The following is a 27741-nucleotide window of genomic DNA, read 5'->3' on the forward strand; positions in this document are numbered from 1 at the left end:
AATAAGTTATATGGCATTTGCTTTTGGCAGAGAATGATTAAGAAAGCATTATCAATGAAGCTGAAGCTTTGGATTCTTTAACAAGGGAGAAGTTAAAAATGCTTAAAGGAAGCTTTGATCATCAGAAGATAATCTTGATGAAGAGAATGTAAATTTATTGAGGAGTTTCAGATGATTTGAAGAGTGCAGTGAAGATGATGTGTATGGTTAGACAGTGAAGATAATGATTTCAGATTTTAGCTTCTAAATGAGGATGACATTGTTACATGTGACAGAATGTCTGTTGATGATTACAAGTTTAACAAAATGGATGAAAACAATGACAAAAAAGAAAACAGTAATGCTTCAAAGCAAGCTGACGCAATTTTTTTCATTGAAAACAGCAATGTTGTGTTAGGAACAACAAAGTGTTGTTCTATACAATTACTACTATCAAAACAAGTCTGAGATCATGCTGCAAAAATTGGTCAACCTTGTACAAAGAAAAATATACAATTACTTTTGCAAATGAGGTATTGTTCTATTTACCGTATTTTACGGACTATAAGATGCACCTTAATTTTTAAGCAATTTTTTAAAAAAAATACCTATAAGATGCTACGGACTGTAAGATGCACCTGAATTTTGGAGGCAATTTTTTGAAGAAAAAAGGGTTAATGTTACCTTAGGTTCCGAGATGGCGGCTCGTCTCTGATTCCAGCAAGGAAACAGTGGGGACGCACATTTTCCTAAACCTAACTTATTCTAATAATTTGGTTGCTAATAATTATGGTAATTTATTAGAATAGGTTAGGTTTAGGAAAACGTGCATCACCACTGTTTCCTTGCTGGAATCAGAGACGAGCCGCCATCTTGGAACCTAAGGTAACATTAACCGAAAAAAGTGCGTCTTATAGTCTGTAAAATACAGTAATTAAATTTATATATTACTATATTGTATGATATGCATGTCCACATTAATTAATAGATCAATTATATGAAAATTGTGCTTTGTTCCAGTTTATTAAGATAATCGACATCCCGTTGTTTTACATTTTGTGTTACATACAGCTCAAAATATAAATGACTGACTAAACTATAGTCTATATGCGCAATTAGATTAACAACTGGCAAATTATAGTGTATTCGTTTTGTATGAGTTCATGGATGCAAACAAATGCACATAAATGAAATATGATGAGTAAGTTAATTAAATGGCAAGATACAAGTGTTCACATAAACGTGGCAATATCACAGTTTATATGAGAGACTCTTGTACATGAATAAGACAATAGAAAAGTTGACAATATCTTCATTCCACTAACAAGTAAAAAATTGTTAAACAAGCATTAAAATTGTAGCTTATTTGAAATATATATTTAAATAAAAAAAACATTTAATCAAATTTTAAAATTCATATGATACCCTGTACATACATACATAAATACATCTAATTTGCTCATCTTGATCTCTACCAATCTCATTGGGAATTTCTGTTTTAGCTAATTTCCTGTCTATCTTAAGTTTTTAGAAAATTAAAATGTGTGTGTGTGTGTATTTTCAAACTAACTTTATTTTTTCTGATAAAGTGCAGTATTTTGATTATATTCACTTTGGCTTGATCTATATTTCTGTATCTGAGACATACCGAAAATAGATGTAAAAGCATGAGCCCAATTAGTATTTCAGGAAAAAAAAAAAGATTTTATCTTCTAAGAAATATGTATTTATTAACTTTTAAGAGGAACTGCTGAGATATTTTTTGAGTAAAGTCATATCTGTGATAGTCTCTCCAGTTTTCTGTTGTGTGGATTTTGGAAATATCCAACAGTTGGCAACTTTAAACTGTACAGAACTTTATTTAATTTTTTAAAATTGTTCTGAAAACAAAATCTGTTCAGAAATGTTCTGAAGAATGAATCTAGTTGTGGTTTTTGCCTTACATCATCCTCTTTTTTTTTTCTCGAGAGAGGTTGGAACCCCCAATTGTAACCTGAATTATTTTCATTCTCACTAGGTTAATTTGTTTTTATTTCTCTCTTTCTCTTCTGTGGGCACTAAAAATACCTGTCTTAATCTTACCAAATATGTAGTGTTACAAAATGGTGAGGAACAGGGTGGACTGTGTGTGAAAATTTCCTGGAGCAGTAGAACAAAATAACTGCATTGGTCTCTGGCTTTAGAAGGGAATTTTTCATTTTGCTAATCATTATTTTTAAATTAGTGTTTTTTGACACTATGTTTGAAATTCCCACTATTGTTGCAAATTCTGAAAGTTGGCAACCCTAGTGGTCTTCCAATGATTATATACATAACTAGTTTCATTAATTTAACACAACTAAGAAAACAAATGTGAAATTGAATCAGTTACTTTTAAATTCTAACTGATCTTGCCAATTAGTTTGAACAAAAAGAAAAAACTCAAAGTATATAAAAATTAATATTCCAAGATATTATATTGGAATTTAAATACAAAAATTTATGCTAAAAATAATCAGTTTTTTTATGGACTTCAACATAAGATTGAATTATTAATTGAAGAAAATTGTAAATAAAATTTTTATAGTATTCTTCTAAATATCATAGTATGTTGTTTAATAATTTGTTAGAATAAATTATAAACAAAACTATCTAAATTTAAATAAGTTTATGAAGTATTTACTACTATTTTTGAATTTGATTATTTTGTTTCAGTTTTTTTTTGTTTCTGAAAATGTGTTAGTTCAAAAATGCTTAGCTTTATAATTAATTTAACAGCTTTACATAGCTTTATATTAAGTTTTAGTTTTAAGAGGAAGTTGATGAGCAATTATATCTATATATATATATATATATATAATCGAGACGAGTTAATAATAATAATAATCAGCGCAGAGCCCAAACGGTTAGGAGTTGAAATTTGGTAAACAGTTAGAGTACGTCACGAGAACGCATACAAAGAAGGGATTTTTCGAAATTTCTCCCCACGGGGGAGATGGACACGATTAAGGCTTAACACTTCCATCAACAATGGAAGTGGTACGTAACAATGGACGTGTTACATAACAATGGAATTTTCAACAATGGAAGTGTCAACAATGGACGTTCAACAATGGAAGTGTTAAGAGAAAGCGACGTGCAAGACGCAGATGCAGTTTTTTTGTTTTTGTGGGAAATCTCACCTTTTTTTAGACCTATCTAAAAATTCTGTAATTAGTCTGGAAACAGGAAGGACCCAATTCTTGCATTCTGTGAAAACGGGTAAGGTTGACTATAAAGTAATAACCTTAATATTCGCTAAAACAGTTAGGAGTTGAAAGTTGAAATTTAGTGAACAGTCAGAGTACCAAATTTAAGTACCAAAGTATTAAGTAACAATGGAAGTGTCAACAATGAAAGTATTAAGTAACAAATTTAAACAGATTAGTTTGGTTTTCCTTGACTTTTCTTTAGAACATTCGATGAAAATCGAACGATAAAATCAGAACATGTCGTGAAAATCGAACTATATTAGAACATTCGATTTTCAAATTCGACCTTTCTTTAGAAATACTTAGTTCTTTGATGAAATTATTCTTTTTCTTTTGTGACTATAACGTAATAATCTTAATCTTCACTATCGTTACTTTTGCCCCGAGCAACGCCGGGCCTACCTGCTAGTTTTTGAATAATTGCAATTCAGTAGATTTAAGATAAATTATTTACAAACTTCTGTTAAGAACAAAACTATTTTTATTAATTTGACATTTTCAAAAAATTACTTGTTTCCATTATTACAAAAAAAAAATTGTTAATTATTATGAGAGTTAATATATGAATATTTTTTAAAATTATTATTCTGTTACTTTTTTATGATGGAAAGTTTAAAGTTCTGTAAACATTTAAGTTAAAATATTTTGTTTCTATAAAAAAAAAAAAAAACCTTTAGATTTTATTTTATTATAATCATGAAATAAATTTAATCATGAATACTAGTTTATTTTTATAAATGGATTATTTTACTATAAAAAATAATTTAAGTATTTTTAGCATAATATTTGTCTTAATTATAATATCCTATTAATAAAAATTTCTAATAAATTAATCTTCTAATAACAAGGTTGGTGAACTTTATAATAGAAATTTCTTCTTGATGCTATGAATATTAATTAAATAAAATAACTTTTGTTGCTTATTGTAGACCTGTATATATTTATTAAAATTATGATTTATGATCTATATTTTTAATTATAAAAACACTTACCGTTATTTGTTTCATTTTTACTATAATTCTCATGTAGATATACTTGTGTGTTTAAAAATTTTATATTATTCATTAAATAATATCTTCAGACACATTTTATCTTTACAGATTATACTGTGAAAACAAGACTACAACAGAACAGTTTTTTAAATAACAATGTGACTTGTTAAAAACAAACACTTTTTTTTACATTTTTAACAAGGAACCAGAACATAAATTTTATTTCAGATATACTTTTATTTCAAAATTTTCCAAAAATATTTTTATGAATAGGGTATCTAATTTTTAAAATTTAAACTGCATATTCTATTTAAATGTTTTCAAATATTATTGCAAATATAACTTTTAGAACTTTGTCCAAAAAGTTTGAGAATGTTAACAATTTTTTAAGCTGTTTTGATTGAAATTTTAACCCAAGATATGTTGTTTCATCTTATGTAAGATATTAAAATAAGTTTTGTTTTTAAGTACTCTGAATTTGCACACAAGTTTATCTTCATTTTATGCAATACATCAACATTGTTGTTTAGAAAATTGCAAAGGAATTAATCTTGAATAGCAGTTTAAAATAAATTATATATACGGGTATCCCTCGTACAACACTTTACTTCTGTAACATGGTTTCACTCTGACATAGTTTGAAAATTGGAGATATCCCCTGTACAACACGATTTCTGGTTTTGCTCTAACACAGTTTTGGAAATCCTTCAGACAAAATTTCACAATTTTTAAGTGTAAACTTTGTTGTTTGATATTTTTTTATTCAAGTAAGCAGGCATGTTGTCTCAAATTTGCCCACAGATTTTAGAATATTGAAATTTTCAGTTTTTGTCTTTCATCAGGTTTACTTTAATGAATACAGATAATAGAATTTTTCTTTCTTGTCCTAGCTTTCCTATTAACCAAGTGTTGTTATTGATTTCAGACTTTAGCCCTTAAGACTGTCACTGTGTTTTGATTTTATATATTAATCTTCTTATTTAGTAAAGTTTATTTAAACATTTTAGGTAAGTGTTGTTAAACCTTTTTTTAATTGTAGGTAAGAATTATTTGTAAAAATGATGAACAAAATACAGCGGTATCTTGGTACTAAAACTGTTCCCAACTGAAACAAGTTGATATTTGAGCACAATTTTGGAAAAAACTGCTCATTACTTGACCAAACAAACATGACCTGCTAGAACAAATCATTGATTATTAATATATTTACATTTTGACATTCAAAGAAAATTATGATAAAAATAAAAAAATTAAGACATTGCTGATATTTCTGAGCTTTACTGTTGATGTTTATCAGATGACCACTATACTTTGAAAAAAGAAAATTTCCTTTTTTAACTAAAATTAATATTAACAATACATTTAATTGTGCTTGTTAGTTAATTATTTATTTGAAATAAAGTATTGATTGCTTTAATAAACATATTTCTCTTAGTAATGAAAAAGAATAGTATACTTTTGTTAACTTCTGGAACATAACCCTGTTTTGCATTAGTCCTTTGTTTCGTATAGCATGGATTTGCATAACAAGGCACTTTTTTGGAATGTATCTTCCATATTATATGAGGGATACCTGTGTATATAAAATTCAAAAGGAGACGAAATGAAATTTTTATAATATTCATCTATAAGTTGAGAGATTAGGTGATATTAAATTATAGAAAAGAATTCTATGAAAGTTTAGAAATATTAATACCATTTTTAACAGTGATTTATGAGTAGGTTCATTTCTAAATTATCTATATTTACTTAGTTTTTTTAATATTTTAATTAAGCACTATGGTGAATTATGGTCCTTGATTAATTATATTTTAAATTGAAAAGAAATAACATATCTAAGAATTTATTTGATAATTTTAATTGTAATTTTATTTTGATAAAAAAAATTATCGTGAATATTGCATGAAAAATTTCAATAGTTTTATCTGGTGATTTATTATAATATAAAATTTTGTTTTAAAATTAATTTGTAACTTGAATTTATTTATATTTAAAAAAAATTGAAATTATTCATTTAAAAATCTTTTCAAATAAACTGTTTTGAATTTTGAATGCTTTTTATCCTGTTATTAGCAGTTACTAAAATAGTGTAAAGAATGATTTGATTGAGATTTAAACATGTAATGAGTATTAGTACTCTTTTAACTGCATGCATTGATTTCTTTGTTCCAATTAATTATTGCACACTTACCTTTGTTTTTATTTTACCCCAACTAACAGCATGCCATAATAATGCTAACAGTTGCAAGGAACTCTCTCCTCTGACAGGCCCTGTTTCTGTTTCAGGTGATATATTGAATGCTTTTTATTTATTTACTATTCTAACACTGCATGATATTTTGTTTGCTTATTTTCTGAATTCAATTAAAATTAAGAATGATAATGTAAATGATAGTTAACTGATTTAATGTATTTATTTGAGACAAATTTATAGCAATTATGTTCAGTAATGATAAATGTAGTTAGATATTTTAAAATAAATTATTTCTAGATAATTTATTTTTAATATATAAATTATTTCATAATTATTTCAGTAATTATGATTAAGTTATGGGTTTGAAATTAAGTCTTTAAATAAAAATGAATTTTGTATTGCTACAAAAGTTGTGTGTGTGTTATATGTATGTTACCGCTAAAGCTCGAAAGCTGTTAATGTGTACATTACCTAGCTAATCTCCATATTAAGTAGGTTGATCCATTAACGTGCGGAATCAAGAGTTTTCTGCATTTTACCTAGGTAATCTGCACATTAATGGCTTCCATATCATTAAAGTTCAAAAGTTTGTTTCTCTCATTTCCTTTCCCTACTACTTCCCAAAGAAGACAGAGCAAAAACTGATGCATGCTCAATTTTAGCTGTAGTTCTTAGTAAAACAGAGGATGGTTTTTATAAACTTGGTACTAAAACGGGTATTTTAAAACAATTGTATGCAAAATTTGAATTCAGTGTTTGTAAAGAGAGATTTTTTAATGAAAGATATGTCTCTGCTATAGAAATATCTTTGTCAAACAGCAATAAAACAGTACCTTGGTACTGGGCAGGTTTCAGAAAATGTGACTGCAAATCTAAATGTACCACAAATAGGTGTGCTTGTTGCAAAAACCAATTGCTATGTAACTCAGTGTCACCAATCTTTAGATTGCACTAATAAGTAAGCACACTTTTATCATATGTTTTGCAAATTCATTTCCCTAATTGTAATAATATTTTAAACTGTTTGATTTTTTTTTTGTATTACAGTTTTTTAATTGATTTGATAATTGATTCTATCAATTAGTTTGTTGATTGTTTGATTGTATTAACTTGATTCTTTAGATATCGAAAATTAAATAAATAACATTATGTTAATTTAAGCGTACAGAAATGTTGCTGCTGTTCCAGCAAAGATCTTATTTTCACTTTACTGAGTGCCTAGTAGGTAATGTGCAGATTACCTGGATCATCTGCACATTACCTATGTAATTTGAGAAATGGAACAATTTTTGAAACTTTAATGGATCACCCTAGTTAATCTGTAGATTAGCTAGATAATGTACACATTAATGGCTTTTGAGCTTTAGCGGTAACATATATAAGAAAATCAGAAGTTTTGTTCAAGCATATTGAAATGAGAAAAATTTTGTTATTGATTCACATAATTAGGTAAGTCTAATAAACATATTAAATATATTATATGTTGAATAATTCTTATTGATTTTGATTATCAATTAATTATCTTTCCTTTTGTATTAAATTGTTATCAATAAATTCACAATGGCACAAATCATCTTAATTCAGTGGATTGTTGATATATTTTTAATGAAGGTAGTCTTCATTACAACAAATTTTTTCTTTCAATTAAATATTTTACAGTTTAAAACAAGCATTTTATAAAAAAAATTTTTTTTTTAAATTCAGGATGAAATATATTTCTTAAAACATGCTATAAAAAGAATACAAATAATAAAGATGTATGAATAAAAATATTCTTGTCATCTTCCTTGTCATCCTTTTCACAATCACAAGAAACTTGATCCATATTGGCAGAGTCAATCTATCCATATAGTCTACTTCTCTGCCTATAGCTATGCAAATGATTGTGAAAAGGATGACAAGGAAGACTATATGAATATTTTTCTTTGTATTTTTTTCAATGTTTTAACAAACATTTTAGTTCAAAACAGTCATTCTTTGTTTTTGACAAATCTTGTTCATAATGTACCTTATGAAACCAATGACCAGTGTGCAAAGAAAAAACAAAAATTCATCATGAACGTTTTCAAACTTCTCAGAGTTCTTCAGGCAATAAAAAAAAATTCTTGTGTGTCCGATTTAAACGATTGTTTGAATTGTTGTATTCCAAAGCTTTTTCATTCTATTGGTCATCCATTTAACACCTGAAGAACTCTGGGAAGTTTGAAAACGTTCATGGTGAATTTTTGTTTTGATTTTTCTTTTCACACTTGTCATTGGTTTCGTAAGGTACAAGTACGTTTTTGATTACTGATGTTGTGTGTTGTGGTTTACTAAATCTTGTGTAGATGATACAATATGAATATGTAAATAAAATAAAAGTTAAATATGTCTTTTTTAAAAAGTGTCAAGTGTCAAAAGAACAAGTTTTTGGTTTTACTTTCTTGTTAAAGAAAGTAAAACCAAAAACTTGTTCTTGTTCTTTCTTGTTCTTGTTTACTTTCTTGTTAGTTACATCATTTTCATAACCAAGAAAATTTTGTATGAAAATTATCAATAATTTTTACTCTAAAATAAGACTGAATTTTGTATATATGCACATCTCTATGGCTGTTTTTATATCCCAAATTCAGTCTTAAGTCAGTCAAAAAGGAAAATTGCAGATGAACACATGCACCAAATATTTTCAGATATGAACATGTATCTTCAGAGTAATTCAAAATGTATAATAATAATAACTGGTAAGTAATATTAAGAAATTAAGACTGAAGCTTCTACTTTGGAATATTGTAATTTTATTATATTTATTACAAATTAAAATTTTTTTTTAATATAAAGCAAAGATAACAATTGAAATAAAATAGCAAAAACACTAGTAACAATGATGATACAATAAAAAGTGTGTAAATATATTATTAAACTTTTCAAACCTGTTACCGGTGCGCTCTCCTACTTCTTGTCTCACCACTGCCACAAATTAAATATCTCGTTACTAACGTTTTTGAACCATGACGACGGTTCTTCCTCAGGTAATTTTTGAATTTCCAATGGAATGCTGATCGTATAACACGAAATTTGAAAATTAGAACTTTTGAATGCATGCTTCCGGTTTACATCTTTCTCAGTCATGCACAGTCTATTGCCCCACGGCGATCATAGGTTAATAAGGGTTTTATTTGCGGCAGTGGTGTAGAAGTAGGAGAGCTCACTGGTAACAGGTTTGAAAAGTTTAGTAATATTAATATTCTCCAGTGTCGAGTTAAAGATGTGAAGTGTGTAAATAAATTAAAATGAAAAAAATATTGGTGAACATGTAAAGTTTTTATTAGTTGTAGAAAAGAGACTTCTTTGTTACATTTCTGTTAGCTCTTATCAAGCTCTCTCATAGAATTAGTCCACATTCTTCTGAAAATAATTGTTTTTTATAATTTCACTTCATTGTGCAGCTGTAGCATGTTTGATAACTACATGAAAGATATATAAAAAAGTAAAAAATAATTATTTACTTTTAAGTATTTTTATGATAAACAAAAAAATCAAACATATTTTAGACTGGAATTCCAAAAGTATTTATATAAAAGTCCTTTATTATACTGGTGTCCAAAAATTTACTATAGTTGACAATGTGAAAAAAATGAAGACTGGAACAATGTTACACATTGAAAATATCTGATTGTAAAGATGAAATTTAGACATTTAGATTTTTTTTTCTAGAAATGACTGTAGAAAAAAATGTTCTAGAATGCTCAGTGTATGTTTATAAGTACAGTAAATAAAAGGCATTTCATCACATATTTTATTGGAAATAGATGCATCAGCAATGTCTCACAATATAAAACTTTCAAAAGATCAATAGCATGTAAATGTGTTCCATTACTTCAACAGTGGTCACAATGCCACAAAGGCTTACAATCTCATCTGCAAGGATACAGTCAATAGCTACAATTAGCTCAAGGATGCAGATTTCTGTTTCAAGATTAACTCCATCCGTGCAGCAATTCCACCAATGATGATGATCTACTGCAACTAATAGACATAATGCATGGTACTAAAAAATTAGCACAACAACTTGAGTGTTTCCATAGACTCCAAAAATTGATAATCCAATATCACCATGACAACATGCCAGCACATAGAGCAAAGATGACTTTAGAGAAGCTGGGCTGGGAGGTTCTGCCCCATCCATCTTACAGCCCAGACTTGGCACTAAACTGACATCTAAACCAGCCTGACTGTCATCAATTTTGTGCTCTAGAAAACCATATTGCCAATATACAATTCAGTGACAATACCCACGTGGGAATGACACTAGAGACTTTGATCGGGTGTTTCTTGGGATATTCTATGCTCATGAGATTGAAAGTTTGTAGCAAAAGTAGCAAGATGTGATTGATATTGATGGTGATTACCTGCAAGACTAAACAGTAATAACTGTTGAGTTTAATTGTTAATATGAGATTTTTCAGTGTCTAAATTTTACCTTTACAGCCAGATACTAAATGTCAGAACTGGCTCACTATACATTGTTCGATGAAAGATTAGCTTCCTACTTCCTAATACAGTAAAGACCTGATGGATTATAAAGGCTGGTTTCTGTATCTATGGAAAATACTCCAGAAACAGAAATGGAAAAGTGATATCACTTCCTGTCCAGACATTTCCATTACCAAAATCTACATGGAAACTTGAAGTAGAAAAATGCTTCAGCTAGGAATAAATCAAGATCGAACATTAACAAAATAGACGATTAAAGCAATTTATGACAATTATTTTGTTCTTGTGTTTTGTTCATTTTTGCATCCATTTTCCATTAGGTATATATAAGATTGGTTTTTTTTTTTCTCCTCCCCTCTAAATACCATTAAGCATACTCAATTGCATCAAGGAGCATAGACATTGGGGTCATAATGGCAATGTATTTCAAAAACAAAGTATGGACCCTCATTTTTTTAATTATATTTTTGATTCTTTATCATAATTAATAGATAATGGCAAAATTTTATCAAAATTGGTTCATCAAATTTTGAGAACCTACAATTTTATAAGCCATATAAAGGAAACTTTGCTAATGCTTCACCTCAATTATTCCTAAATCAAAAATCTGGAGCACACTTGTATATATTTCCAGATACCATATGACTTTTAGGTTTACTACAAACAATACATCCTTTATATAAAAATAACTGCCTAGGTAAATACTAAGTCTTTTACAACCTTTTAGAGCAACAAAAACTTCTAATAACTAATGTTTTTGGTCATATTTAATGACCATTCACAAGTATACAAATTTTCAAATAATTTAGAATGCAAGAAAATGGAATTTTGAACAGTTTTTAAATTGAAACATGTTGAATATTTATTTATTTTATGTTTATTATTTGTATTTAGGTTGTTTATTTCTGTTGTTTTTATTTTTGTTTCAATTTAAAACTTGTTTTGCATTCTCAAAATTTATGTTCCATTTTTTTGCATTTTAAATAGTTCAATTGAAAGTTGTAGACCTTAGGCTGATCAGTAAATATGACTGAAAATGTTAGTTATTAAAAAGTTTTGCTACTCTAAAACATTGTAATGACTTAATGCATCTTTTTAGATGCATAGCATGATTGTTCACAAAAAAGAGAATTTTTCTTTATTGCACAACTGTATTTGTATGTAATGCATACAAAAATGAAGAAAATGTCTGTGTTTATGCTTTATTGTTCCCATGGTATTTGCTTATCAACTGCTTCCATAAGCTGGATAGTTTAATCTACTCACTGAGAACCTTATTTTCACACCAGCTGGAGTTTAATCTTTCATGTGGACAAACGATTATAGGTCTGCTTCATATGTAATGAAAAATTTGAGACCTGAAGCAGACCTATAATTAGGTTGAAAACATTTATTGTCTATGTGAAAGATTAAACTCCTGTTGGTATGAAAATAAGGTTTCTGGTAAGTAGGCACATGGTATTTGGTAGGTAAATTTTTATATTATTGAAACATGGCAGTTTTTGGAGATTTTCAATAATTAGCACTTGTCATCATTCTCATCACTATCAACATATAATAAAACAGGAAGTCTGTAGTGTATTTTCTTTGTGTCTTGACTTTTATTTGAAAGCCAAAGTTATATTAGTAAGTTTCATGTCATCCATGTTGTAGCTATTACATTTTATAGCCCTCCAACAAAGTTTGCCATCTTTCTGGCCACACTTCTATGCTTTTTGATATCTAGAGAATTTGCAGTAATGGATAACTTTTAAAGACTGGCATGTCCTAATACACAAAATCTCATTATCCAGATGTTGGATGCAGTGAAATTTTCTATAATCATCTACATTGCATTCATCATTGCCTTTTCAAAGAACATTTCCATCCACTGGAATATTTGATGCCCATTCTAGCTGCTACCTTGTGAAGAGTAGTCCAATTTGGCAAATGTTGAGTTCCTACCTGTTTCTCTTTTTACTGGTTTTACCATGTTTCTATCTGCTCTGATTTCATTATTGTTTGCATATATATGGAGTTTACTGTGCTTGGAGCTAATATAGGATATTTAGGAATGCTGATGCATTTCTCCTTGGGATTTTTCTCTGCCTCTTCTATTTTCATTCACTTGTACAGAATTTTCATTTGTTTGTTAGATTTTGGTCAAATAAATAATTAGAACAATGGAAGTATGGCAATAATAAGAAGGAAAATATAACAAAAATAAAATATTATAGGAAAGGATAACTAGCAACGAAAATGGGTAAAACAAGATAATGAATGAAACTTTGAAATATATGAGGATTGACAGAACCATTTGCAATGAAATAAGCTCAGAAATGAAATGCACATGCTGAAGAAACTTGACTCTGGAAGATAGGTCTAATTGAAACTTGACAATACTAAGTAAAGATGGAGAGCAAAGAGTATAAAAATGCAATTTCATACTCTGATGGAAGATAGCACTTGCATCTTCAATTATTTTAACTTATTCAAGATTATCACACATTTGTCCCCTCACTACTAAATCATCATTTCAAATTTAAAAGTGTGATCAATTGGAAAAATAATTGCTTTTCCACATTGTTAATTTTTTCAGTGATCAATGCAATAAAACAATTTTATAACTGATTTGAGATGGGAATAAAAATGCCATTTATATTAGTTTGGTTTGATTTCACAGTCTATTATGTTGACTCAATGCATTCTATTTATTTATATTCATCACTATAGAATGTTTAAAATTGTTTTTACACAGCACCTAGAAGTTGAGTAAATGAGGGATGTTGAGGTGCACAGTTAAGTGAAAAGATATTTTGTGTGGCATTACCAACTTTTTAAATGTCAAGTTTTCCAATACTTTCTCTTGACCAGATTTTCACATGTATGCTTTATGATTATCAATTTGGCATAGAAGCAGCCAAATCTTATCACAATATGATGCAATTGTTTAGTAAGAATGCTGTCTGCAAGTCTACACTATACAATTGGTTCAGTAAATTTAAAGCTGGGAAGTATGTCGTTGAAGACATGCTTAGGAAGGCCTTTTGTCCTATTAAATGACAAGCTGTGGCAGCTTGTGGAAGCCAAGACACTTGGCTGTGACCAGTCCATTTTAATTTGTCACTTGCCATTTGGAAAAGTCTGCAAGATCAATGTGTGGTTTTTCACAATTTAATTTTATAAACAAAACATTGGACTTCTTGCTTTTGTAAGTTAGCTGACTTTTAGGGAAAATCGGTTAATCTCACATCAAGGTGAACCTAAGGGCTTTTCGTATGTGGGTGGTGGTGGAGGAGACAAAGATGACATAAAACCGTTTGTTTTAACATAAGAGTAACACTTACAATGTACAAACAGATCGTTCTAGAACAACAGATGCTGGGGATGTACTGGACGTCAAGTTAACCTATCCCATGTTGAAATTTTTTTCCGTTACATGTTGCGCCATGTTGAATTTTTGTTGATGTTAAGCCTAACGAAAATTGCACATTTTTGAAAAAAATAATCGTATTGTCTGAAATTATTTTTTTAATTTTGCACAAATAAAATAGATAGATATTTTTTTTTGTTTTTACATTTATTAATATATTTCAGAAGTTAGTTTTAATATAAAAAGTATCACGACTAGCGACATCTAGTCTCAAAAACGTTCCAATGCCGAAACGAGATATCCCAGGTCCATAGGTCAAGGTCATTGTCATTAGGTCTCAACCTGAGATATGTTGGGAATACTAAGGAGTAGGTTAAAGTCATAGCACGATGTTTGGAAGTAGCCCTGGGGCATTAGTGGTGGTAAGTCCGCAGAGCAGGTGGGGAGACACTGGCGATTGATATAGGTGGATGTTCCAATTCCATGGCACAGGTCACTTGGCTGGAGAGAAGTTTAGGGGTTTTTATGTTTTTTTCCTCTCCCTTTGCCTTTTTGATTGGCCATTCATCTCTTCTCCTCCTCCTTCCCAATTGGTCATTCTCCTGTCTAGGCAAAAACCAAAACCTATTTGGGTTGCAAGAAAGGTCTGCATCTGGGAGTTCTGCTGACTCTGACTGGGAGGTATTGATGAAGCTTAGATACCTGTGCTTGTATTTTCCTTTATTGTCTTTTCCCTGATGTTTTAGAACTTAATCAAAAGAACATCTGTTAAGTTGTTTATTAGAAGTTATTTATGTCTCCCTTGTAAGTATAATGTAATCAGTTACTGCATGTACAGTACATACCTTAATAAAATACAGTTGTAAATACACTAAACTTCAAATCAATGTTTTTTATTTTAATTATGGAATTTATTAACAAAGATTCATGGACACATGCAGGTGTCAACCACAATGACATGGAAAACATTCTAAGAGTTGCAATATGTCTAGAATTAATTTTATTTTTATTATTAAGTTACTATATCTTTATTATAAAATTAAGATTAGAACAATAATTCCATGCTTGAGTGGCTCTGCAGAAAAATGTTTTATTACACTTTTGAAGTGATAATAGTTTGAACTCAAGCTGTAGTTGAACATTAATAAATTTGCAAGTTATTGTTACATAATGCATGTTCATTGCTTATTGCATTTGACATTGCATTGTTGTATTTTGCCTTTAAGTGTGACTGATTGTCGGGACTTTTTTATAATAATTTTTATAAAAATATAGTGTTTTCCTTTGTAAGTAAGGGACTGACTATATATCAGTAGTATTCAAATGTTTCTCATCACATCAAAAACATATCACATTATTCTGCTCTGTTTTGATGGATATATGAAGAAAAGCAACATGTTAAGAGGAATATAACCTGTCAGCAATTAATCAGACAAATATGAATGTCTCAACAATTGCAACAAATAGTATGAATTAAAATATATATATATTATTATAATTCATACTGATTTATAATTTGACTATATAAATTTGAGAATCCCAATTTTCCAGGGAGTAAAGTTTCCTCACTGTTAGTACACTAAAATTAAGGGTACTGATACTGTTGGAATGATTTTTATTTAAATAAAATGTATTATAACAAAAAAACAATATATTAATAAATTTTAATAAAAAAAACAAGAAAGAAAGGGAAAATTTACTTAATTTTGTTTATTAATCATCATATCATTTTATTGTTGTATTTTGTTGCATTTTTTATCAGTATATACTACTACATTATGATGATGATACTCTGTGGCAGATCCAGAAGAACCCAAAGGAAACTGAGGAATGAAAACATTCGAATAATTACTTGTGTAAGGACATATTATTAATATTTGCAAGATGGTTGTATTGTGGATGGTTCAATATATCATATTTGCATCATAAATGTTTTTAAAAATAATTAAAAACAAAAATTAATTTTTGTACAAATTGTGTGTCAGTTGGGAGGGCTTAAATCCCTGTAGTTTCCCAAGGATCTGCCCCTGATATAAAAATTTTTCTATGGTCAGTTACTAAGAAATGCTCACAACATACATATAAGAAAATGGGATATGTCATTAAAGCTGATTTAAACAATGGAATCAGTTATGAACATTAATTATGAAATGACTGTATTTATTGGATAACTAATTTTGGACTGGAATTTAATACACTAAGTAATTAGAAAATTAAAATTTCTAAAATTTAATACCAGTTTCAAACTCATTAAATACAAAATCAGTTAAACAATTTCTAAGTGTACTAATTGTTTAAAAACTGAATAGCTTCTTTAATTTTCATAGTAATTCTTTCTTAAAATATAATTTATCATTTTGAAATATGAAAGATAACTGCATATTTGCTTTTCAATTATAAATATTTTTTATTATTTCAATGAATCAATGAAATTTTTATATGAATATAAAAATTTCAGTTAAAGCAAATTTTAAAAATAAGAGAATGAGATATCATATTAACATGTGAAAATAATGAAATTGCATGTACTACATGATAAAATTGTTTTAAGATCTTGAAAAAGTTTTATTATTCGTCAAGTAAATGCATTATTAAAAAAGAATGGGTTATATGTGGTGTGGCAGCAAAGTAACGAGACAAATTTTTTTGCAACAATTTTATTTTTATACATTATTATCCTCTTCAAAGTAGTTTCCTTGGAAAGCTATACATCAGTGGAGGCATTGTTGCCAGTCTTTGAAGGCTTCAAGTGGAATTGCCTGCAGTTCCACAGTTATGCTCCTTTGGATGTTATCAACAGTACCAAGATGACTTGCTTTCAAATGGATTTTGATCTTGGTGGAACAAGAAAAAGTCATATAGACTGAGATCAGGTGATTAGGGGACCTGGGGAACCACAGCTATCCCTTTTTCTGTCAAACTGATTGATGGAGATGGCTGATGTGATATTGTGGTGTGATGGGGTATTGTCATGGAGATGCATCCAAGTGTCTGCAATGTTCCATCTGACACAAAGCACTCTTTTTCTGAGCCTTTGAAGGACTTTGTATAAAAAAAACTTGGTTGACAGTTTGTCCTGGAGGCACAAATTCTTTGTGAACGATACCCATACTGTCATAAAAACAAATGAGCATGGACTTGATTTTTGATTTGCTCATGCGAACTTTCTTCGGTTGAGGGGATTTGTTAGTGTGCCATTCTTCACTTTGACATTTTGTTTCATGATCATACTTAAAATTCCATGATTTATCACCAGTGATCACACGACTGAAGAAATCTGGGTCTTTTTCAGTTCTCTCGAAGGTCAAGGCGCACACGCATCCAATTGTCTATTTGTTTAATTGTGAGGTTTTTTGGCACTATCTTTAGTGCACACTTTTCTCACACTCAAATTTTGAGTCAAAATCTGCTGAAGGATAAAATGATTCAAATTTAACTTGCTACTCATCAGCCTCAATGTCAGTTGATAGTCTGACCTCACAAGAGCCCTCACTCGTTCACATTTTTTACAGTTCTCGATGTTGAAAGCCTCTCTGAGTGAGGTTCATGTTCTATTGCTTCTCAGCCCTCCAAAAATGCTTTGTGCCACTGAAAATCTTTTGCTCTTGATAAGGAATGTTTTCCATAGGCTCTTTGCAACTTTCTGTAGGTCAAACTTAGATTCACCAAGCTTAAAATTTGATAACACACTGTCGCTCCAAATTTTGCTGTTCCATTTTCCATAACACAATACAAAAATAAAACTTCACGATCCTAGAGAGCATGATAAGTATAGTTGCTGCACGAGGTCAAAACTGTTACTGAGCATCTAGGAGGGACTGACATACAAGCTATGTGAAAGGGAAGCCTGTAGTGTTACTAGATTGCTCTCAGTAATGCCAATCTGATTACTTTTCTGCCACATCTCATATGTATTTCTTGCATTGTTTCCTATAAAGAAGTCAATAGAAAGAAATATGATGAGATCAAGCTGAATAAATCTATTTTAAAAATAGTTTTAGAATCTGAACAGTTAAGTTTTAGTATTTTTTTATCTATACAACTTGAATTTCAGATAAAACCAGTAATAGTTAATGATATATGTGGCTATATCTTTACAAAAAAAATTTTTTTTTTTTTTTAGAGAGTTGTAATCATACAATAAATATTATATAAAATTGTGTGTTTTATATAAGTAAAACTATTAAAAAATATTTACTTCAATAAAAATATTATTGAAAGGCTTGTTTTAGAAAATACAGAGTATTTCTGTATTTTCTAAAACAAGCCATTTAAAAAGCAGTTACAACCTTAGGTTTAGGTAATTTTGTTGAAATTATTAGGTAGTTCATTAAATAGTTAATTATTATATCTTGTATGGTAAATCAACTATAACATAAACCATAAAACTCCAAAATGTTCAAATTCCAGACAACAAAGCATAAAGGCATAAAGCCATGGTCATACCATATGACTTCCAGCCATACAGGCAACTGCAACCATGACGGCTGTTCCCGTTAATTAGTAAGCCCCTTTGAAAACTGGCGCAACTGCAACCGTGACTAGAAACAAAAAGTTTGTTCTACTTGCGCCAATTGCAAACGTGCATTCAATTGGCAAACGCCTTTGTTCCACAACGTATGATGACCCTCATGGCAGATAGTTAGAGGATTTATACTTTTACAGAATTGAGATTGATTGAGCTTATTCAGGCTCACGAATACCTGTGAGATTTTAATTCTTCATTTTATCGAAGATTTTATCTTTTTGTGTATTCTTGCCAGCTCTATCAAAATAATTGCCTTTTTTTTCTTTTATTCATTCCAGAAAAGGAACTGCTTGCCATTTTAATAAGAAAAGTGGCTAAAATTCCGTAAATACTCTGAAGTAAAACATAAATCGCCTGTAAACTCACGAAAGTAGTCAAAAACAAGCTACTGTAATTTTATTGGTTTAGTATTGGGTCATGTGTTTCTGAGTTGCAACTCCAGTGACTTGTACTTGTTGCAGTTGCCATCGCCTGTGCAGCTAGAAATTGCATGGTGGTGACCGTGGCTTAATGCAAAACTCAAATGTACTTGCACATCTCAAAGGAAACCAAAATTAGTTTTTATAAGCTAAAAAGTGTAATAACTTATAAATTCGACACACTTTATCTCATAAAATAATAATAGAAGTCTGATGATCTTATGAAATTTGTATTTGAACGTTTTACTCATACTTAAAAACAGAAGATAAAATATAAAGTTATTACAACACATGAATATATTAGTTTTGGAATAAATTTCTTCCCACTTTAAAAGAAAGTTTAGAAATTATCATCAACAATTGGAGTATATTATTCCTCGGCTAGAAACAACAATAAACAGAGTTTGCCATAAATATAGATACAAGGATGAAGACATTAAGCAAGCATGCCAAGAAACAAGGTGGTGGTGTAAAGAAAATAAGGTATTTTCTTTAGTTTAATAATTAGGATAGTGTGTTTGCTCGTGGAAAAATTTAATGTTTCAGTACTTATGAAACAATCTTTATAAAATAGTGGTTTTTAATGTTTATATCTTATTGTCTTTCAGCATTTTTGTACTTTAATTCTAACAAAACAGATATGCAACATTGCATTAATGTTGTCATCAAGTAATAATGAACATTTTTAGAATACAGACAGAAATTTTAAAGATATATTAACATATTGCAAAAAGAATTCAGAATTGAATGTCAAATTTTCAGATCAAATGTAAATAGAAAAACATTATGTGAAGAAGTCATTAAACGTATAATAATGTAATACAAGATACATTAACATATTTTTGTTAATATTTATCTTTTTAAATTTTTTGTATTTTAATTAAGTTATATTCTTCATTGCCTAAGATTACATTAATGCAATGTTGAAAGTACTTGCATATCTGTTCTGTTCAAATTAAAGTTCTATAACACAAAGGATGGGAGTTTTTTATGCTTATATGGTTTTGGTGTCAAGTCTGTGATTATCATTTTGTAAATAAGATACAGGAATATTTAAAAGTTATAGGTTTTGTCAAATTAGATAATGATTCAACTCATGGATTGCTGTCAAGATAAAGATGATCATCACTTAAACTGAAGCACACACCAAAGTGACATGAGAAGTGATTTGATGTGATCTGGCATCTAACACCACTTCAAATGGAAATATGTCAATGCCCACTGAGGTAACACAACATAATGATGCATCTCTTGCCACATCAGTGTCAGATGATTGTAGTAGGCTCCACTTTTTGTCAGGTGTTACCAAAGAAAATTGATCTTTACATTAATTTTTTACAGTTTTTAATTTTCATTAAAAACAAATAGCAAACTAAGTTCATTATAGACATGAAAGATAAATGAAATGAAATTCTTCTTTACTCATTCATTAGAATGAAATTTTTCTGGATTCATAATTAATTCTCAAAACATACCAAAAGTACCATGTTTTTTCACTTTTTTTGCCAAAAAGGATGATTCAAAAGCATCTTCATCAGAAGAATCAATGCTTACTAAATGAATTACTATTAGATAATTTTGGTTTGCTTTGACTCACATGATTCTCATCCTTTTTATGTCACTACCATATTACTGCCAGATTACTTGTCATTTCACTTTGACAATCCTATTGTCAAGCTATGCACTCCACCTAAGGTACATCTAGAAAAATTGGATAGAATTAGAAGAATAGCAGTTTCACTTGATTTTCCAAAGAAAGTAATTGAGAGTTTAATTAAGTTACATTTAATTGCACCAGAAGAATTAGAAAAACATCAAAAAAACAGATCATATTGGTCACAAGAAAATATTTAGCTGCTCTAGTTAGATTATTCATAAAAGAATATATTTCAGATTGTGTGAGGTTTTCATCAGTCATAACTATGGGCTCAGATTGACTAGAACAAGTTAAAGGATATACAGAAAGTAGGAATGTATATATTGAAGCTATTCAAAAGAAATGACAATAAAGAACTTTTATTATGTAGGCTGTACTTATCATTCATTACAGAAGAGTTACAGAACATTACTATTTGGTTACTAAAAGCGAGGAGCTTTTATCTTCTTAGCAAATGCATAATGGATAAAGAAGTTTGGAAGTACGAAGTAGACCAAAGACAGTTTATTAATTAAAGGACTGTTATTTAGTTAGGTTGTTAGAATAAGTATATATCCATATCTTATCTAAGTATATTAGGATAATTAATTCACATGATGCAACTCAATTGGACATAACTTGGAAGATATTGGAAGATTGGAATTTAAAGATTATTTGTTTCTTTTTACCTTTTGCCAAAGAATAATTGAGTTTTGATGAAAGTTATTGGATACTATACAAACACGTGCATAAGTTAATATTAGTTTTTAAAGTTTTGTATTTGATCATTAACTTATAAATGTGTAAATCTTTGAATAAGATTTAAATACTTTTAAAATTAAGATGTTATATTACTTTTGAAATTAAAATTATAATGCAAAAATGTCTTCCATTTTCAGTTTGCCAAGCAGTATACTTATGTGTTTTGATGTATTTGTGATATTGAGTTTAAGGAATCACCACATTAGTAGAAGCTATCTGCTGTGTTAGGAAATTTTATTACTATTTGACTAATTATTGAAAGTTTCCAATAATTAATAATGATTCTGTAATAACTAAACTCTTACATAAAAGAAATTTTATAGAAATTTTTAATAAATTTATAATATATAACAGGGGTGGCCAGACTCTTTAGAACTTGAGCCATATATTGAAAACAGAATTCGTTGAAGAGCCGCATATACATATATACATATTTTTCCACAGCAATTCATTTAAATACTTATAAAAAAACAACACTTTAGCTATTATTTCATTTTATATTATGTTTTATAATACAATATAATTTTTTTTAATAATAAATAAATTATAATTGCCGTATTAAGTAGCATAATCTAAATTTAAAAACCAAAAAATGCTAAAACGTTTCCTAGTTTCAATTGTCAATAATGAAATATAAATTTCAAAACTATTAACGTTATGGAAATTGTTATTATTTATATATTCATTTTTAATGTTGATTTGGATAAATAAGCATTATAATTATTTTTTTTCTATTAATGTTTTTACGTATTATGATATTTAATAAATATTACATTTATTTTTCAATAAATAATGTATAACGTTGCCATATTTTGACTTCTTTATTTCAAACAATATATTATTTATTTTATATTATCCAGGAATCATACATAAAAAATAATAAAAGCAAAATTAAAATAAAAACAAATTTGGTATAAATTTAAGTATCTTGCAGTGAGCCACTAGTATACTAGAAAAGAGCCTCATGTGGCTCAAGAGCCACAGTTTGGCCGCCGTGGATATATAATATGCAGATAAATTATTCTGAAATCTGTAAATTGGATTAAATTTAAAATACAGGTATCCCTAATATAACATGGTTATTACATTTTAAAAAAGTGCTGTGTTATGCAAATCCATGCATGAAACAAAGGACTAGTGCAAAATATAGGGTTAGGTTCCAGAAATTAACAAAAGTATACAATTCTTTTTCATTACTAAGAGAAATATGCTTGGGAATAAATTATTGATTGCTTTAATAATCAATAATTAACTAACGATCACAATTAAAAGTACTATTTTACATGTTAATATTTTAGTTAAATAAGGGGGTTTCTTTGTAAAAAGTATCATCATCATCTGAGCTTAGTGTTGCCACCCATTCGGTTTTTAATTCATTGTCTGGGTTAACAGTTAATTTTGTTTAGGATTTCATAGCAACCTGTTGACTTTTTTTTTTTCTTCTCAGCTCTTTAAAGCTAAGTTATTTCATTTCTTATTTCTTAATTTAAGTTGCTCCTACACAAGTCCTAACTGGTTTAGAACTGGTGTGCATGTTATTCTTTGAATGTAAAATACGTTGTGCATGTGTCAGGGACATCTGTTTGAATAAACCTGACCTGCCGTCTGGGTCAGCAATTTTGAAAAGGTGGCAACACTATCTGAGCTTTTTTTGTGATCTTGATCAGAAATATCAGCACTGTCTTCATTTTTTTTAATTTTTACCATAAAATTTTTTTATGTATGACAAAATAAAAAGTAAAATATATTAATAATCTAAAATTTGTTTTAGAAGTTCACTTGACTCAGTTTTCAGTTGAGGATCAAGCAATTTATTTTTCAGAATTTGTGTTTGAATACCAAATTGTTTGAGTTAGGAAGAGTTCAAGTACTGAGATACTGTTGTATTTTGTTTGTCATTTTTACAAATGATTACTTATCTACAGTTAAAAGAAGTTTAATAACACTTATCTACAAATGTTTAAATAAACTTGTGTAGATCAATCTTTGTATTTAGTAAAAGAAAACACAATGTGATCTTAAGGGCTAAAGTCTGAAAGCAATGACAATGACACTGGTTGATAGGAAAGCTAGAACAAGGAAGAAACAAATTGCACTATCAATTTTCATTAAAGTAAACCTGGTGAAAGGCACAAAACCAATTGAAAATTTCAATATTCTAAAATCTGTGGGCAAATTTGAGACAGCATGCATGTTTACTTAACTCCATTATTTGATATTTTTTTTATTTTTCACATAAAAATTGCAAAATTTTGTCGAGAAACTGTAAATCTCTCAGATTCTGTGTTTTAGCAAAGCCAAGTTGTAGAAGTATCGTGTTGTATGAGGGATATCTGTACAATGTTTCAAATAAAATTAGTATCAGTAGTATATTTAAAAATATATGTAATGTTAAATATGTTGCTTTTGTTTACAACATTCCTTTTGTAAATTTTAAATTTCATTCATTAAATTTATGCAATGCACTGGTTTTACTTTATTAAGTAAAAACTGATTTTCTTTCCTTATAAGCACAGACTGAATTTTTGTTATAATAATAAATATAAATGTTTTTTATTAAATTTTATTTTGCTAATTAAATTAAAGAAACTGAATACTATCTAAATATATATATTTTTTTTCTTTTCTTTACTACTTGGAAATTTTACAATTCACCAGTTAAGTTGTTACTGAACTCACTCTCTAAAATAAATTAATTATTGCTTATGTTTCTGAAAAGTGTTTTGTTCTTTTCATATTTATTATAAAGCTTGATTTAAATTCGGTTATTGTACAGTTTAAAAACGAATAAATCATTAAACTTGTGGGATAGAAAATGAATTATTGTTTGCATTAACAATAAGGAAATGCATTCTGCATCTAAGAAAGTGAAAAAACAAACGAATATAAAAGATTTGCTTAAGATAGACATTTTTATTAAAATATAATACAATTAAAAAAATCATGTTTTGATGCCAGTCATTTTAGAAAATTTTTCTGGAACAACTCTTTTTGTTTGCATTTAAAAACATATCAAGTAAATTATCAAAAACCTATTTTTGCAATTATTAAATTACAGTATTGTAATCTGGTTTGATAAAAAAGTAGCTTTTAATAAAATAACACAATACATGTTACTTCTGTTTTGCTTGTTGTTACTTGTTCAGTGTTATCATCTCTATGCTATCATAAAATCACATGTTGTTTTATATTACTTTGTTATATTGTTCTAATAAATTCTAAATTTGTGTATTGTTGATAAAATCTAAATTGACAAGTAAAAATAGTGTTTATATAAAATAATATCAAAAGATTTAAAAAGTAAAAAACAGTTGTTAACAAAGAAATATTGAGTCCAAAAAGACTTTGTTGTGTGTGTTTATTTTTTCTGATTTATATTAGTGTTTTACCAAACTTTAGAGTTGAAAATTAAATATTGATAAACATTTTTAAAACAGTTTACTTCTTTAGATCTAAGTCAAAAATATCTTTTTTAAATTAGAATTGAAATGTGATTATAACACACATTCCCTATTATGTAAGTATTTTTTTCAGCTTGTTTAAAAAATACTACATAAACATTATAAAAACATTATAATAGGTTTTGTTTGATACTTTTAACAGCCAAATTCATGAGACTAACTTCAGCATTTTATGTCCTTGTTTTACTACATTTGTTTAAACTAAAGCAATGTGCAACTTTTCTGCTATTCTCAATTCTCTTCAAGTTTAATATTTTTAATAAGTTTGGTAAGGTAAGGAGGTGAAATAAGTTAAAATACTTACCTTTAAGTTTTTACTATGATCCATTTGTCTGTCAAGATTAATAATTCTTCAGTTATAATTTTTCAAACATCATTATTTTATGACACAAACTTTTCAAAAAGTTGTACTTGTGGCTTGAAGATATTATGAACACACAAATAGAATAAAAATAACTCAAAAATAATGTATCACTTGTCATACAATTCATCTTGCAAAAGACAGTATGATTTGATTCTTTATCAAACTGAGAAGACAAAAATATGTAATGGTTTTAGGAGATTAACACACAATTTGCTTAAAACATTCAAATTCATTTATTTAATGAGATAATTTAAGTTTGCAGATTTTAGGAACAAATTCTTTATTTATCAACTCTCTTGATAAGTGAAAAATATTCAAAAACAGTTTAATATATTTATAAACTTTATTCCAGTAATGCAAATCATTAGAATAAAATTTTTAAACTAGGTTGAAACGTAACAACCTGTTACTACTGTTGTTATTTAAGTGAAAATTTATTGTTTGATTCAAATCAAAATTTTGTTTATTTTGCATCATCTAAAAAAAATTGGAATATTTACAAAATGAATAAATAAAGCTTTTCAGTTAAATGTTTTTCCCTTGTAGTTTTGTTCTATCAACAAGCATATTTTTCACTGTTTATTATTATTATTATTTCATGAATTTATGTTCTTATTGGTTCTGAAGTTAAAATAATATAATTATAATTGTTCTTGTAGTTGATTGGTCAATTTGTGTTAGTAATAATCAATAAATGTATATTTGTTCTGAAATGTGGAATGCTTGTTTTTTTATATTGTTTGTTATGTACTGTATTTTTGTGCATAAAATCTGCAAGTTGTGTGTTTTAATAGACACTTTAAAAAGGGTATGGGATTTGCCCTGATTTCAAATCACAAACTATAGCCTCAAGTCTATTTAGCGGTGGTTGTTCAATAGGTGCAGGGTATATGATGGGGAAAGTTATGCCATTTTATTTTTATTCTAGCAACTTTTTTCAGGTTATACTTACAGAAATATGGTACGTTATTAAAAATCCATTATTACAGTACTTTAATAAATATTAATGATAGAATAAAAATTTTACTATAAAAAGTAGTAATTGTTGTTTTAATTCTTACACTAAATTTTTTTATATATATTCAGAATTTTCATAAAAGAGCCTTTTAAAAAATGTTTTTCCTTTTTTTTTTGTTTTTTCACAGATGAAGAAACAGCAGTATCAGGAAATTCCCATTTAATGAATGCTACCACTGCCAATACACACACAAATGAACCTGATGCCTTGGAAAGTTCCAAGAAACAGGAAGACGATAGTCCAAGGAAAGAAAAATCTGTACTTCAAGCTAAGCTTACCAGGCTGGCAATTCAGATTGGCTATGCAGGTAAATTCATTTGAATTTCATAATTGGTTAAAGATAGTGAATTACATTTTATATGACATATAAAATAAAGTATAAAACTAAATTCCTTGATTCTGTTTCAAAAATTATTCCAAAATAATTCAAAATATTTAATAATATACAGTCAACTTCCAGTTTGTGTTTCTCACATATATATTTTTGAAGTTATACATGAAATATTTTTGCATTATATTTTTTCCATATAAAACACTTCAGTTGTACATTTTTTCATTTATATGATTTCACACTTGCATCTTCATTTTAAGTAATTATTAATATTGATAAAATAATATTTTTTTTCTTTTAGGTTCAACAATAGCAGTTTTTACTGTGCTTATTCTTATTATTCGCTTTGTCATTAAAACATTTGTGATATTGGCATTACCATGGACAGCATATTATACACAATACTTTGTGAAGTTTTTCATTATTGGTGTCACGGTTTTAGTTGTTGCAGTTCCAGAAGGTCTTCCATTAGCTGTCACTCTCTCCCTTGCTTATTCTGTTAAGGTAGGTAGAATGTTTATTATATGCAGAAATTTATATTTTTAAAATCATAATAAAATTATAGAATTTTAGAATTATTGTGAAAATAGATAATAGATGACTTTTAAAAAATCTTGAGGAAGGCCTGACAAAGAGGCCAAAAACATTAGTCGAATAAAACTTTATTTTGCCAGAAAAGAAAGGTGTTTGTATGTGATTTTTGATTATATCCTTGTCTACTTTGGACTTTGTTTAATAGGACTTATTACACTGGTGTAGTTTCTAGCAAATAGAGCAGATTTTAGTTAGAAAAATAAATAAAAAATATCTACATTTTCACAGGTGAAAATAAACAAAGTCCAAAGTAGACAAGGATATACAGTAATACCTCAACTTACGCGAACCCGGAGTTACGCGATTTTCAAATCTAGACGATTCATCTTTTGGTTGAGAGCCACGCAACTGTTGATTACTCACTCCCCCCACACTGTTGTTCAGCTTACATGTTCGGACATATCACGC

The 27741-nt window shown here is 28.3% G+C and overlaps 1 protein-coding gene across 12 annotated transcripts in view; it reads left to right on the forward strand.

Annotated features, from left to right (window-relative positions):
- Positions 1-27741, forward strand: part of PMCA (plasma membrane calcium-transporting ATPase 3) — a 428157-nt gene that overhangs the window by 288252 nt on the left and 112164 nt on the right. For 10 of the 12 annotated variants that reach the window (XM_067273462.1, XM_067273313.1, XM_067272783.1 and 7 more), the window contains 3 exons: positions 6422-6487; positions 26536-26715; positions 27041-27243. In XM_067273462.1, the coding sequence (XP_067129563.1) occupies positions 6422-6487; positions 26536-26715; positions 27041-27243 (449 nt within the window). The remainder of the gene's footprint in view (positions 1-6421; positions 6488-26535; positions 26716-27040; positions 27244-27741) is intronic. The other 2 variants (XM_067273185.1, XM_067273250.1) reach the window with 1 other exon arrangement.

Source organism: Centruroides vittatus, unplaced genomic scaffold, assembly GCF_030686945.1.
Source record: "Centruroides vittatus isolate TY-2023 unplaced genomic scaffold, ASM3068694v2 contig_10, whole genome shotgun sequence".
In the NCBI taxonomy this organism is placed as follows: domain Eukaryota; kingdom Metazoa; phylum Arthropoda; class Arachnida; order Scorpiones; family Buthidae; genus Centruroides; species Centruroides vittatus.